The sequence below is a fragment of the Orbilia oligospora genome (assembly GCF_000225545.1).
Source record: "Orbilia oligospora ATCC 24927 unplaced genomic scaffold scaffold00054, whole genome shotgun sequence".
Lineage (NCBI taxonomy): Eukaryota > Fungi > Ascomycota > Orbiliomycetes > Orbiliales > Orbiliaceae > Orbilia > Orbilia oligospora.
The window spans coordinates 1,812,117-1,826,306 of NW_011645611.1; the positions used below are offsets into that span (position 1 = coordinate 1,812,117).

The 14,190-nt window shown below is 46.2% G+C and overlaps 7 protein-coding genes across 7 annotated transcripts; 4 read left to right on the forward strand and 3 right to left on the reverse strand.

The window, feature by feature from the left end:
* Positions 1-1,182: 1,182 nt before the first annotated feature.
* On the forward strand, positions 1,183-2,501 carry AOL_s00054g558 (uncharacterized protein; the record flags this gene model as incomplete). Its single annotated transcript, XM_011121874.1, has 2 exons — positions 1,183-1,305; positions 1,368-2,501. 2 exons carry the CDS (start codon positions 1,183-1,185, stop codon positions 2,499-2,501), a joined length of 1,257 nt encoding a protein of 418 aa, XP_011120176.1.
* Positions 2,502-2,611: 110 nt separating this feature from the next.
* AOL_s00054g559 (uncharacterized protein) lies at positions 2,612-4,602 on the reverse strand (the record flags this gene model as incomplete). The annotated part of the gene is made up of 4 exons (XM_011121875.1): positions 2,612-3,828; positions 3,889-4,023; positions 4,167-4,451; positions 4,521-4,602. The coding sequence occupies 4 exons, from the start codon at positions 4,600-4,602 to the stop codon at positions 2,612-2,614; spliced, it is 1,719 nt and encodes a 572-aa protein (XP_011120177.1).
* A 374-nt stretch (positions 4,603-4,976) lies between these two features.
* AOL_s00054g560 (uncharacterized protein) lies at positions 4,977-5,564 on the forward strand (the record flags this gene model as incomplete). The annotated part of the gene is made up of 4 exons (XM_011121876.1): positions 4,977-5,013; positions 5,142-5,201; positions 5,332-5,433; positions 5,509-5,564. The coding sequence occupies 4 exons, from the start codon at positions 4,977-4,979 to the stop codon at positions 5,562-5,564; spliced, it is 255 nt and encodes an 84-aa protein (XP_011120178.1).
* Positions 5,565-6,533: 969 nt separating this feature from the next.
* On the reverse strand, positions 6,534-7,240 carry AOL_s00054g561 (uncharacterized protein; the record flags this gene model as incomplete). The annotated part of the gene is made up of 2 exons (XM_011121877.1): positions 6,534-6,950; positions 7,124-7,240. The coding sequence occupies 2 exons, from the start codon at positions 7,238-7,240 to the stop codon at positions 6,534-6,536; spliced, it is 534 nt and encodes a 177-aa protein (XP_011120179.1).
* An 806-nt stretch (positions 7,241-8,046) lies between these two features.
* AOL_s00054g562 (uncharacterized protein) lies at positions 8,047-8,889 on the forward strand (the record flags this gene model as incomplete). The annotated part of the gene is made up of 1 exon (XM_011121878.1): positions 8,047-8,889. One exon carries the CDS (start codon positions 8,047-8,049, stop codon positions 8,887-8,889), a length of 843 nt encoding a protein of 280 aa, XP_011120180.1.
* A 508-nt stretch (positions 8,890-9,397) lies between these two features.
* On the forward strand, positions 9,398-10,720 carry AOL_s00054g563 (uncharacterized protein; the record flags this gene model as incomplete). Its single annotated transcript, XM_011121879.1, has 1 exon — positions 9,398-10,720. One exon carries the CDS (start codon positions 9,398-9,400, stop codon positions 10,718-10,720), a length of 1,323 nt encoding a protein of 440 aa, XP_011120181.1.
* A 232-nt stretch (positions 10,721-10,952) lies between these two features.
* On the reverse strand, positions 10,953-13,238 carry AOL_s00054g564 (uncharacterized protein; the record flags this gene model as incomplete). The annotated part of the gene is made up of 8 exons (XM_011121880.1): positions 10,953-11,039; positions 11,094-11,820; positions 11,944-12,230; positions 12,381-12,457; positions 12,519-12,686; positions 12,771-12,902; positions 12,973-13,006; positions 13,062-13,238. 8 exons carry the CDS (start codon positions 13,236-13,238, stop codon positions 10,953-10,955), a joined length of 1,689 nt encoding a protein of 562 aa, XP_011120182.1.
* Between the last annotated feature and the right edge of the window lie 952 nt (positions 13,239-14,190).

Genomic DNA, 14,190 nt, shown 5'->3' on the forward strand with positions numbered 1-14,190 from the left:
TAGACTGTCAATACATCGATGTATCGGGAAGCTGGTGTCGTGGGAAAGCTCTATTTGTTGTCTCAAACCAGACTTCGCAAAAAGAAATCTACGGTTTTAGACAAGTAGTTCTTGAAGTGAGTACCTTAGGCAAGGTACCCAAAAATCCGAGTCCCAGCATCGTCCAAAGGTGTCGTGAGAGCTGGAAGAGGGTACCTAGGTCGGTGTAGGACAAGTGGTGATATCTATGATATCAACATTGTCCCTCACCAATAAACAAAAGACTTTTCTTCGACCCATAGGACATCGCCTAGAAGCCAATGAAAAAAATATACCAAGTTGAAGAATGACTTCTATTGATTATTTTAAATATTAAAAATTCCTCTCAAGGAAAACCATGAGAGAGGGTCATTTAGGTAGTTTTCAATTGGCAAAAACACGAGATCAGGAAAAACCTTCACTTCTACGTGTACCACCCCTGTACTAAGATGGTGAAAGAAAGAGGGTTGAAGGGGAAGCCGGCCTTTTATAGTCGGTTTGCTCGGCTGATGAGGGAAACTTTTTGGCTGCAGTTTACCAGCAAGTTTGTCAACACATTCCGCTTTGGGGAACTTTCCTCTGACTCACCATAGTAACGGACTCATCCTCTTTTATATGAGCAACAGAGAGAAGACCCTGTATTGGAGTAGATACACAGCTGCAGCCTCATCTTTTCAGGCTCCTCTTCGACTTATAGTTGTTCGTATGAGCCCTACTATACAATGTACCTAAGTCCTAGCGCTAACTGTGGCTGTCAAAATGTACATACATGCATATGTCTATCGAGGAGAGCATATGATAATACTTTGACTTTAACATTCCTAACCCAAAGCTTCATTCCCAGACACCATCTCCCGGTATTAGTCCGGTATTTGTGATTATCTACCCATGTTAGCGTTCGCAGGATAGTTTCAAGAGCTATGTGCTAGTACGTCTCAAAGGTGGGTGTGGTTTGCGTTGCCTTCAAAATACCACACACAGCCTCACACAGCGTGACCGCCGCACAAACGAGGGGCGCAAACTCATCTGCGACTGCCGCACCAAAATTTCGAACTTTGTTTTCCCTCGATATCTCTCCACTTCACCCACCATCCACCATCAACATCATCGCCTCCCACCGCTTCCTACCCATTAAAGCCAAATCAAATACTGAATCGCTCTACAATGGCTGACTATGACAGCGACGAAGATGTTGCCGACCTCGAATATACCACCACCACAACCCTTCTAGGATACGCCGAACCCACCCCTTCAGACGATACCACCAGTCACCTCGGAGGTATTCCTGTTTGTACCCTCTTTTACTCTCCCGATGAATCGATAATATCCTAATCAATAAGAGGATCTAGACATGGTTCGATGATGCAATGGATTCGCGACTGGCGAAATGCCTAAGTTGCAATAACCTCATGCCCCTCCTCCTTCAACTCGACGGCAACCTACCAGATTCTCCACATCATACTAGAATGCTATACCTCTTCGGCTGTCGATCAAAACCCTGTCGCAAGAAGAAAGGTAGTATACGGGCTATTCGTGGTGTTAAATCCACGGGTATCACACCACCAAATGCTCAACAACCACCAGCAGCTGTAGCGCCAGTCGCAGAAACTAAAGTCGAGGAACAAAAGCCAAAATCCAACATGGGGGATATGATCTTCGGCGGCTCTTCATCCGGCGCACCTACAAATCCATTTGCGACTTCACAATCCAATCCGTTCGCAAAACCAAACCCATTCGCTAAGGATGAAGTAACAACTCTTACAAAAACCTTTGCGCAAGCGGCTTCGATATCGACTTCAGAGTCAAAAGCTATCTCGAAACCGGAACCTGTAGAGCCAACACTAATAGGTCCACCGTCTCCTTGGCCTCCTGCTTCATCGATACCACAATACACAAGCTTCTACCTAGACGCTAGCTATGAGGAACTTGAGCCGGACGCATTAACCTTACAATCCCAAAAACTCGCTAAAACAATCAAAATGGATACATCAGACGATATGGAAGAAGATACCACACCTTCAAGCTCCAAAAAGGCAGCAGCAGCAGCATCCTCTTCCTCTTCGAAAGCTTCAAAAGAGAAGGAATTTGAATCAGTAATGAACGCAGCTTTCCTAAACTTTCAAAGCATGAGTTCACAAAACCCAGAACAAGTTTTACGATACGAACGAAAGGGGATACCTTTGCTATATTCGAGAGATGATAGCATAGGTAAACTATTGGCGGACCCAAAATCGGGCGCAAATGATATTTCACTATCAAAAGTTCCACTGTGTAGTAACTGTGGAAGAGGCCGGTGCTTTGAAATTCAATTGATGCCACATGCGATCTCGGTGTTGGAGGAGGGCACCGAAGGAGCGCTGGACGAGGGAATGGTCTGGGGTACTATAATCGTCGGCACCTGTGAGGCCGATTGCCCATTGGCCGGGAGCGATAAAGGTGCATATGTCGAGGAATGGGTTGGAGTACAGTGGGAGACAGATTAGACGTTTGCCTCAGAGTATTATTAATGTGCTATGTGAACATGACTGGTATATATTCCCTGCTAAATTCAAATTGGTAATAGATAGTATTCATCATTCATAACGTAATCCACCTACAATTCATCATGAAGCTTCACAGTCTCCTTGAAGTCGTTCAAATCCACATCCTCGAACCCGGGAAGATGAATATCTACCTTCTTTCTCCCCACAATCCAGACTTGATCCCTCATCTTGACCACCGGCCAGGCTTTCGTGACCCCAACTAACTTCTCCGCCGCCTGCTTTCCTCCTAACAATATATCCGCTTCCTCAAGTTTACCACCTTCTTTCCAAATCGCTACACCATCATACCCCTTAACAGCCTTCTTAACCTCCCAATCCGGGAACAAGCCCAGCACATATTCAGGGCTAGAAGTCAAAACATAGTCCATCTCCCTCCAAAACCCAGGGTTGGCCAATACCTCCTTCCTCTCCTCCTTCGAAAACTTCCATCCAGGATGCCCCACGGTATTCTGTGTAAACCGCGTGGCACCGGTCATACAAGTAAGCACATCCATATGAATCCTCAAATCCTCCCTCCCACCCGCAACCTCTTCCAGAATCCTAAGTGCCTGTCCACCAGGATAATTCAGCGAAGAGACATAAGACATTCCAAATGAAGCCACGAAAGTCAAAGCAACCGTTGTAAACAGCGCCAAATTTAACCCGAGGTATAAAACTCCTTTCCTTCTCTGCGAAAATACCCAATCCGCGCCGACACCGGCGACTAAAGTTAGAGCTGGCATAATGTAAACAATAAATCTCCACTCTTTGTGCGGTAACAATGAGTACACTCCTACAAAGGCAGTAGATGGACCAACGATCCTTTCCGTCGTACGCTTCCAACCTCCGGCGTAGATACCGATAGGGAGTAAAACGAGTAATGCCAGAGGGTTGAGCATCATCTTCGGTATCGCATTCACAAAGTAATAGTATACGGGACTGGTACCCCACTCAGCACTTCGCCCTTGCACCGTATTGAACAAGAAACCTTCTAGTTCGGCCCACATGGGCTTTGGAAAAGTTTGCCAGAAGTAAGTGTCAACACTGACTGCCGTGAGAACACCCAGGAGGCCAGTTGCTCCACCGAGGATGATAAGTTCGACGATGTTGACCCAGCCGGTTGCAAGGAGAGGAACTACGCTGGTAAGGAATAAAATTCCGAGCTCGCAGCGGAAGATTACGGCTGCTAGGACGAGGACTTGGAGGCCAATTGGTGAAGTGTCGAACCAATCTTTTCGAGCGGCTAGGGAGCGAGGTGGAGGGAGTAGTTCGGCGAGGGCGTATGTTACTATCACATACATATTAATACTTCTTATTTGAATTCAAGACAAAATTGATGGCGACTTACCCAGTCCAAAGGCGAGCATGTTAGGTAACGTTCGGGAGACGTAATACATGACATGGAACTGACTGGCTTGCAGTAGCAAATACCACTTTGCGGCACCAGGGCTGTATGCACTCGCAGCCCTCCTCGAAAGCAAAACTATGGTAGAGCAATTAAGCAAACCAAGAAATGCTCGCACTAAGCTTCATCGTCGTATCAGCATACCGAGTTCTTATAACCTCGTCCCGTAATCGATTATAAAATAAAAATATATAAAAAATTATAAAAAAAATAGAACGAACCTATGATCTGTTGTAACAATCCATCCTGAACAAAGCCCAGTACCATGGAAGTAATCCCACCGATTAACCCAGCACCAGCAAATGAACGTGGGACCACACCAGGAAACTCGACATGATCATATTGTGCGAGTACTTCCTCGACGTTGGTAAATGGTACCGGCATACCGATGTTGGCGACATCATGAATAGCTTGGATATTGAATGACTCCTCGACTTTTGTATAAGGAGCCATCAAAAGATGGACAAACATTGTCGCCGGGAGAAGGATTTCCAGGAGTGTTCCCACTGTCGCGCGCAATTAGCATTTTACTTCTATATCCTGTAGCTTGGTTAGGCATATAGGTAAGAACTTACATATGTCGCTATCACCAGCAGCTGCAGGACCATGGCCACTGTCGGCCTCGACAGCCTTTTTCGTCTCCTTTGTCTGCGACATTTTTTAGAACCCCAATTGTCGCGATGAATTGTAATTGTCTATTCCTGAAGATAACCTTCAGAAGAAACAGCTGGTAGTTTTGTCAGCGCAGTGGGGAGGAATCAAATCGAAGGCGTGCTCACTCCCAAGCTTACCCAGAATCTCACCCGACGCAAGCCAAGCCTCGACCCGCCCGCCATCCCTGTCAAACGCCGCAGCTGGCTCGGTCGCTTGCTTCGGTCTGGACACGACGACACCTTCAATCCACACGAATCCCATCCCTCCCTTTCACGGTACTTCCATCTACAGCTTCATCAAACTCCAGCTCCACTCGAAAACAAAGAAGTCACGACTCCCACCCATCTTCACGGAGTCAACACCTCAGAGCCGCCATCATGGCCATGCTCTTTTGGTTCGGAAATCTATTCTACGGTAGGTCTCCACCCGTCCCCTACGCTTCCTACCTTCGCAGGGTACCCACATCACACGATTCACAAACAGCGGCACGACGGGGAGGTTACAGCTTGAAGCAACTAACTAACGTTTCTCCACGTGAATAGTCGCCGTCCTTCTTGTCAACGGGGTCGCAGTTCTATCGGAAGATAGATTCTTAGCACGAAGTCAGTACCAACACCCCAAATACCTTCTTTCTCCCAAACAGGCCAGATCAATCGAACAGGAACCACAAAGAGGATGGATGAACGAAAGAAAGAAAAAAAGCTAACCTGTAGCTTTTTACGGCAAAAACAGTCGGATGGGCAGGACAGCAAGATCAGGGTTTCGGTGGAGGAGATGTTAGCGTAAAGGCAAAGCTCATAAACCTCATTTCCGCCATACGGACATTAATGAGAAGTACGTAAAGGGGCCCTCCCCGTCTCTGTTATACAAGTTATGCGGCGCGAAGTTACTAATACCAAAGGCGAATAGTACCTCTTATCATTGTAAATGTCGTTATAATAGTATACGAGCTATTATTAGGTTAATCCTCGATCGCGACGATGTCATGTCGATGCTCTACTATCGCGCACTAGAAATTCGGGAACCTTCTAGCCTCGAACCCACTTTCATCCCGAGAAAAGCTACGCCACGGAATCCTCGTTTATCCGCCCTTTTTAAACCCCCATAGTAGAGGCTACGCGTGCATGTGTGAATCGGGGTAAAAACAGGAACGAAAAGGCTACTAGGCATTACAACTGGAGGATTTTGTGGCTTCGCGAAGTATCTTGACATAAAAGTTGGATATCATCCTGTTGAGCTTCATCGACCGATGTATAGAATCGTCTCGTCGCCGCCGCTGCCGCCGCCGTCACACCAAAAGTAATGATTCGAATGGACCTTCCTCCCAAACTGGATATTAATGATCTGTACATACCATTCTGTTTTTTGTGCAAAGCGAATCTATTCTGTAACGATTCCCCTTCCAATTGGTTACCGTACTAGGCGCCGCCAACAGTAGCGTTTCGCATAGCCAGGTGTTTTTTTCGATCATCTGGACCAACTTGACTTACGATGTAATGCAAGTGCATTGTAGAGACAACGTGATATCCAAAGTAACTTAGCAGTGTTATAATATAGATCAGACTGGCTACGCCGTATATACAACAATTCAAACGAACCCTGCGGATGCATCAAGCGTATCTGTAACGCCTTCATTAATAGATGAAACGTCTTCGCCATATTCGGTTGGTTTTACCCAGGTTATTACTAGCTTGTTAGCGCATATATGCATATACGCATATTGACGGCTGTTGGCCTCCTCCTCCTCCCCTTCTCTTTCTCTTCTTCCAACTTGTAACTCCTTCCACCTAACTAAACCCACCAAAGCCACTCCAAGCAAGAGACATCATCACTATCCGTTCAGCCACACTATCACCATCATCTATCCTTATATATTCCTTCCCAACCAACTTTCCAAAATCCTTTCATAGAAAAGAAATAAGATAGTAACAAAATCACCCTCTTCGTTTCGCAAAGTTCTCCAAATCGTCTCTAGTCGCGACAGCCAACACGAACTTCCTTCCAGCATCTGTAACAACAGCAAACCCACTTTCCTTGCCACCACCACTAGTCAGGAACTCCTCCAGCTCAGCCAGCTCCGTCTCCGGTGTTATCACCGTATATTTTACACCTTTGCTCTTTCTAAACCTCGTCATAGCTTCTTCGACGGTATCTTCCTCCGTTAGAGTTCTGGATTGTAATAGGTGCTTTAACCGTGGAATAGATAGATATCCAAGTAGTGAGCGGTTCTGGGGGTTGATGACGGTGAGTTGGTCATATGACCGGTCGTAGGACATTGCGAGCGCCTCGGAGATGGATTGTTGGGGTGGAACGGAAAGGGCAGGTGCCAAATCTAGATCCGCAATGACAGCCTATTGGAAGTTTCCGTTGGTGGTAAAGTCAGTAGGCACTCAAGTATGCAAGGGAAAAACAAGGGGAAAGCAGGGTAAAAGCAAAGTAAAGTAAGAGGTAAATAGTTGGTTTAAGCCTAAGCGCAAGTATAACAGTTGTCCAGACTATCATGCAAATATATAGAAGAACATACTCCACGGTATTTCGCAGCGAGGGATTGAGCCGGAGTGGGCGTGGCAGTGTGCGACGACGACGATGGCGGCGGGTTTCGAAGGTATGATGGAATAGCGTCTTCGGAGGGTAACGACATGTTGGGAAGTGCTATTGTATACCAACAGATGTCTCTTATTTCATACAATTTTCGTGAAGTTGAAGGGATAGTAATTTAACGGTGGATGTATGATGATATCTTGATTATGATGGCGGAGTGTCGAAGGAGGAAGGAAAGCTAAGGTTAATGTTAGTCAAGCTGGTTGGTTGGTGGGATGGCGGACACGGCGTTTCAGCGTCGAAATGTTGCCATTTCAATGCGGCACAACCAAGTTCCAACACCGAACCGGCACAATTGTGCGGCACAGCTGACTGCAATGCAATGCGAATGCCAACTTGTTTTATTTTATTTTTCTGGCTACAAAACTGAAAACCTCAAACAGGAAATTGAGAGTTATCTTGGAACGGTGTAAATAGAGCGCATACGGTAGCACTGTAAACTGAGAGTGCGTCGAAATTAGTCTAGGCCTGGTCGAATGTTAATCTAATGAGCGAAGTTATATATATCCAGGCTCCCTGACATTTATCGTCGAGCCCTTCTCTTCTCTCTCTCTCTTCTTAAAGTAATACTCACATCGTCAGACTTCGAAAATAAAAATTCGTTGGTATCGGAGTCTGATCTTACACAAATATTGATACCTGTACTGGTAATATATATATACACCTCCTCTGGAGACAAAGGTCCAAATCATCGGTCTAAGTACCGTCCGACTCTAGCTGATTATCTTGAAATTTCAGACCTGTGTATGCTTTCCCCTCAATGACCTGAGATTTTCACGCTAAAATATAGACTAAAGTGGCTAATATAAATCTATACGCAAAATACAGTGACAGGTAGAGTAAATCATGTATAATCTCTTCTCATTCGCCGTTCTATCGGCCTTAGCCTCGCAAGTCCTCGCCGGGCCCATAGACACCCATGCCAACGGTATCTTGCTCTCTCGCGAGGCTCTGGCAGAAATCCCAGAGTACAACCCCAGCAAAAGACACGAGCTAAGCCATCACGAGGAAATCGGCATCGTCGGCCGTGACCTCATCGATCATCTTCACGAAAACTACGCCCATCACAATTTCTTCAGAGACGTTCATACTACTGCGGAAAACAGAACCCTCAGAAGATATGAAATCCCAGACGACCTGATGGATCTCGCCATCAGGTCCTTCCCACTCCACAAACGTCACTCAAATGTTATCAAAAAGCGGGCCCTCAAGAAAAGAGCAGAGGTCGTAACATTCGGACCACATGAGCGCCGTGCTCTTGAAAAACGTGAGGGTGCCGACGGTTTGAACAGTTTTGTAGTCGAAAAATACTGCGGGGGAGGTGCGAGAATTACTAATGAATTGTGGAATGGAGCCACCGTCATCTTCTGTCAACAACATAACGATTATCTTCGAAACTTCGCTTCAATGGGCGGCAGTCCACCACCATCGTATATGAGCTATGGGCCCTTCCCGTTAGCTGACGGAGGAGAAGGTGACTTGGTTTTCAGTTTTGGTAGAGACGATGGTTTCCCTTGGGCTAATGTGATCCTTACCTGCTCTACTCTCGTGAGACTGGATAATTGCGGTGGACAAGGGCTTGCCAACGGTGGAACCATGTCGACTCGTTCGAAAGTAGGGTTTGGTGCTTTCCATTACGCCATGATACCTGGTGACATTACGAAAGGTCAACCTTTCAACAGTGGTTAATATAATATCAATCTTCGGGTACATCTACGAGGCCCTGTGATATTTACATCATTAGCTGAATAATCCTTCTCTTCCACATAGTTTCTCCTGTTTCTTCTCGTTCTCCTCTTCTTTTTTTATAGTATCTAGATCTAGTGTATTAATCAAAGAAAATACGGATCCTGGGCTTCGACAATCATGTATTTCGAGCTAGACTGTACTGTATTCGATATAATTCTGTCATGTAGTAACTGTCTGTAATTTGAATTCTGTAAACGGTCTCTACTTTGTCAAATAATCGTAAGCCTAAAGATCTCAAAGGCAACTTAGAATGCAATTGACTTTACCAAACCTTTGATACATCCTGCTATATCGCCACAGGTATCACTAGTGCAGCGTCTACAATGTTGGATATTTTGCGTTGTAACATGGACCAGAATCCAAACCCGAATTGCTCAAGTCGACCTCGACTGCATTTCGATATTCCTCGAACATCATCACCTTCATCATCATCGTCACCACCATCACCATGAAATCCGCAAACTTCGCCAGTCGAAAACCCAAGGCGCGCATAATCGCCTCCTTCGAAGATGATGAACTAGAAACCCCCAATAACCCAAAACCAACCACCACCACCGCCACCTCAACATCAGAACCCACCGACTCATCACCACCACTCTTCAAACGCAAATCCGCATCAACAAAGACCCGCAAAACCATAAACCGTTCTTTAATCTCCCTCGAAGACCCCCACGCCGAAGATGATCAAAACACCGAAAAGACCTCCCAATCAACAGATACTCCAGAACTCACCCGTCCAATCGTCATCAAAAAATCAACCCTCTCACGCCAAAATAATCCCGAACGAAGCGCGTCTTCACCAGCTTCACTAGTTCAACCCTCAACGCCAAAGGATAAACCGCGCGCCACCTTAAAAAAATCAACTATCCTCCCTTCACAACCTTTTTCCCAACTATCTTTAACTTCTCGTCCGAGTTATTCGAAGGAAGCGCTTGCAGAACTTAAGGGATCAACACCTACCACACCTCTCCACCGTAGCAATGATGACGATACAGATATATCAATGTCCGATGCTCCTCCTCCCGCTTCCAAAGATCCCCTCGACGTAGCAGGTAAATTTGCAGTCGAGCGAGCATCTGCTGCAGCTGCTGCAAATGAACTTTCAATCCCTGACTCAGGTACCATCAAGGCTCTAAAGGCCCGTCGAGCACTACTAGCCCAAAACCCGGACTACATCTCGCTCTCAGACGATGTAAAAAAGGGAAGCCGCCTTCAAAAGACACAAGATGACGAAGAAGAAATCTTAGAAACATTTGTAGAAGATGGAGGACTCGCGCTGGGTAAAAGAGCAGAGAAGGAAAAGGAACGTAGACGGCGGGAGGATATTAGAGAAGCTATAGACATGGTAGAAAGACCTTCTGATCAAGACGAAGAAGATAGTAATGACGACGGAAACGGAGAGTGGGAGGCAAATAGACTACGGACGGGAGGTTATGGCTCTAATAAACGTGAGACGTTGGAAGAAAAACTACGAAAACCACCTGCCGTGATTACACCGCTTCCCAACTTCCAGGAAGCTTTGGCTAATCTTAAGGGTATTCTGGCGGGTATGAACGATGCCATGGAGCAAAAGTCGAAGAGGGTTGAAGAGCTACTGTCCGAAAAGGAAATGATTGAACAACGAGAGAAAGAGCTTCAGAAGTTGCTTAAGGAAACTTCTGAAAAGTATGAACAATTGCGAGCTGAGGCCGGAACTGCTTTACACGTTGGCAGAGGCCTTGAAAGCTTTGGCGACGATACAGCGGGAAATGGAATCCCGGCTGGTGTTTAAGCCACCAAAAAATATCATTTGTTACCCATAGCATTAGACTGTAACGATACTCACGATTGTACGATATATTTATTAGGAAATTTGTATTTTTATAGATGGGGTATCTCGAAAACCACTTTGAATCAAATCTAAAGATTCAAGAATGCGGGCTTGAGATAAAAAGGAACTATTGATACAATTTGCATGTGCTGTGGCCATGCTCTAAAGCTTCTACATAGTAGTTACCAGTTTATTAAGCCGACTCCTGTAATGCCGGAAGACCAAATGTCACTCTCAAAGCACTAGCAAATCGTCTAATACCCTCAACCATAGCGCGTTCCTAGAAACATTGTTAGTTACGTCTAATATGATAAGGATTCCTTGATAGACTTACCTCAGCAGCAGCAAAAGTTGCTCTCAAGTAAACACTAGGATCCGTGCCTTCTGGCCCTGCAAAGAACCAACTACCCTTCGCCAACAAAGTCTTCTGGTCAACCACAGCCTCAAATATATCATGCTCAATCGCTGTTGAAGCCTTCTTTCCGTGTGCCGGGTGCTTCTCGCTATTGATCTTAAACCACAAGAACATGCCCGCAGCAGGGGGTGTCCAAGTCGCCACTTCCTTCGGAATATACTTTTCGCAAGCTTCCAACATAATATTCCGTCTGGTAGAATATTCCTTCCTAATATGGACTAGCCAATCAAGGTATTTACCATGACCCCAGTGTTCATCAAGTAGCTTGAACAGTATCGCCTGCGAAAACCCACTAGGTGCTTGAACTGTAACCTCATTATGTCTCATCAACCTCTCACAAATTTTTGACGAGGTAGTTAACCAACCACACCTCGACCCCGGAGCGATAACCTTAGAGAAAGAATCCAGTCGGATAACGCGGCCTTCCGGATCCATGGAAAGGTATGACGGTGTTAGGCTCTTAAGGAACTCCTCGTGGCTCTTGGGCGCTGCCGAATTCTGATTGCCCCCCGGAACATATTTGTCCATTTGTAAGAAGTAGTACGGCTCATCTTCGATAATAATCAAGTCGTGTTTCTGCGCTAGTGCATATATTTCCCTCCTTCGCTGAGTACCTTGTGTCGAACCGGTTGGGTTTTGTCCCGTTCTGTTACACGAAGAAGAGAAAAATTCATCCCATCAGCCCTCTGATACTATGTCAAAATTTCGGGATATTGCGCAAACCGGAACGTTTTGTGAACGGTTTATGACTCGGAAAAGGTGAACTTACGGAACAAGATAGATTAAAAACGGCTTTGGTGCCTTCCTCGCCTTTTCGTCCCACTTGCTTAAAACTTCATCCAAGTGGCTCGGAATCATACCCTCGGAATCCATGTGGATCCCTACAGCCTCGATGCCCAGGCCTCTCCCTGCTTCGATTGCACTGCAGAAAGCATATTCGTCTGCAATAAAGTAATCTCCTCGATTGCAGAACGACCGAAGACACATTTCGAATGCCGACGTACTTCCGACTGTCATCACAGAGGCCCAATCTTGGTATGGAGGGTTGTGTACAATCTACCCGGACGAAATCAATCGGGATCACAAAAAAACCGTTAGCCCATAAACCTTCTTATTTCGGATCATTTTCGCCCTTTCGAAAGGGAATGGGAAAATGTGATATGTAATTTCTGTACTACTGTAGCACATGGCGCAAAAGATACACACCTCAGTATGCTCGGTCACCCATCTGACCATCTGCGGGGATCCAGAGCCCTGGCCATAGTTTAGTGCTACAGAAAGGTCTAAGATGAGACGATAACTGTCAGTATCGGTTTTCGTCCCATGTCCAAATTATTGCCGTACCATATGCCGATTTCCCTTCCCTCATATCGTGCATTCCGATAGTGACTTTTTGTGCATATTCGTGGATATCCGTTTCCGAAAAGAGGTTGTCACCGGGGACCCCAACGCTAACGTGGTCAAATGGGAAATAGGCGCTCGACGGGAGACCGCCTCCTAGAGATATCATTCCTATCGCACAGAAGATACAAGGTCAACTTTCTTCCTTCTCGATAGCGAAAAAGGCGATACCAGACGAGGGTTCTAGATATTTACCTTCTCTCGAAAGATATCGAGCTGCTTGTTTCAACGGCGACGGCTGTGGTACAACATTAGCATAAGTTCCACCACTAAGGATAACGCAAGTAGCACCAACCTGCCGGGACTTGCTTTCCAATGTCAACCGATCTATATGGTGAAAAAGGAATCTCATTAGGCAATGTTCCGAATCCTGTCCCAGAGCTTTGCAGAGTCTTACAAGTAAAATCCTTAGACACCGGCTTTTTGGTATTCTAAAATGATGTTAGAGCAATCCCTGTAGCAGTGGGACAATTGTGTACAACATACACTCTTGCTCTTGAAGGCATCGCTCAATCCTAGTGCTGCAATTCCACCAGAAAACACAGAGTTTGCCCTCAGCTCGTCCACTCCTAAAACAGTAAGGTAGGCCGGAGTTGTAGAGGCCGAGTTGTCGTCCACCGCCTGAGCAGCGACATCGATGTTTACAGCAGCTGGTGGAGGCATCCTCGTAAGAAATGGGTATATTAATATTAATCAAGGGTGTAGGAAGGCTTCAGTCCGACGTTGTGTGGGGTATGTTGGGATATGCTTTTTAAGGTATGTCAAGCGAACTGTGTTGGGTGAGGTTGAGGTTGGGTTTTTGGGCCGTTGGATGTCTTGGTGATGTCTGCTTTAACACCCCAAAACCCAATTGACTGGCGAAGACGGTATAATTTATAGAACCGCAAAACTCCGAATTTGTAATCCGTCTACTAGCCCGCTTCCACGTTGCGGACTGACTCAGGCGTGTGTGTCGGATACCTTGCCCAATTAGTGATGGTGATAGCGAAAAGCTCCTGCAGCGGCGTGGAGTCGAGGAATGGTGTGTGTGTGTGGGAGACCGTCGCAGGCTGCGGATTTCCGAGGGGCTTGTCTTCTTTAAATTTTTGGAGCTCCCGATTGGATACCGGACACTTTTAGAGTCGCAGCAGCTACAGCTACCTAAGCTAATGAAGCAGCCTCTTCACTGAGAATATTTTCTTTTCCAGGTTTTTAGTAACGCCTGTGTGAGCATAGAAGAAGGTGAGCAGTATAGTATCGATAAGGTTTCCCTGGCCAATCCTTGCATGGTGGGTGTGCTGCAGCAGGAACGTGGCTTTTATACATATCAAGAGACCCCATAGCGTCGCTCCATGCAATTGGCCGAATTCCAGTTCAACGTGACAGCCTGGGTTTAGCTGAACCGCCAGGAGATTTGCCTCTCGTCTAAACTTCCGATATTCGGGTCAGATCAAGTCGAGGGCGTTACATCTTCGGGCGTGACACGGGATGCAGCTAGCATAGTAGCTTGCAGCTCTGGCTTTTTTTCGTTCAGCTCATGCATCTAAGCATTCTTTGCCCTGCACCGCGCTGCACGAGAGGGCGACAGAGTTCGGAAATCGAAGGGTCGAAGTAGCCTCGAATCGTATGTAAGTAC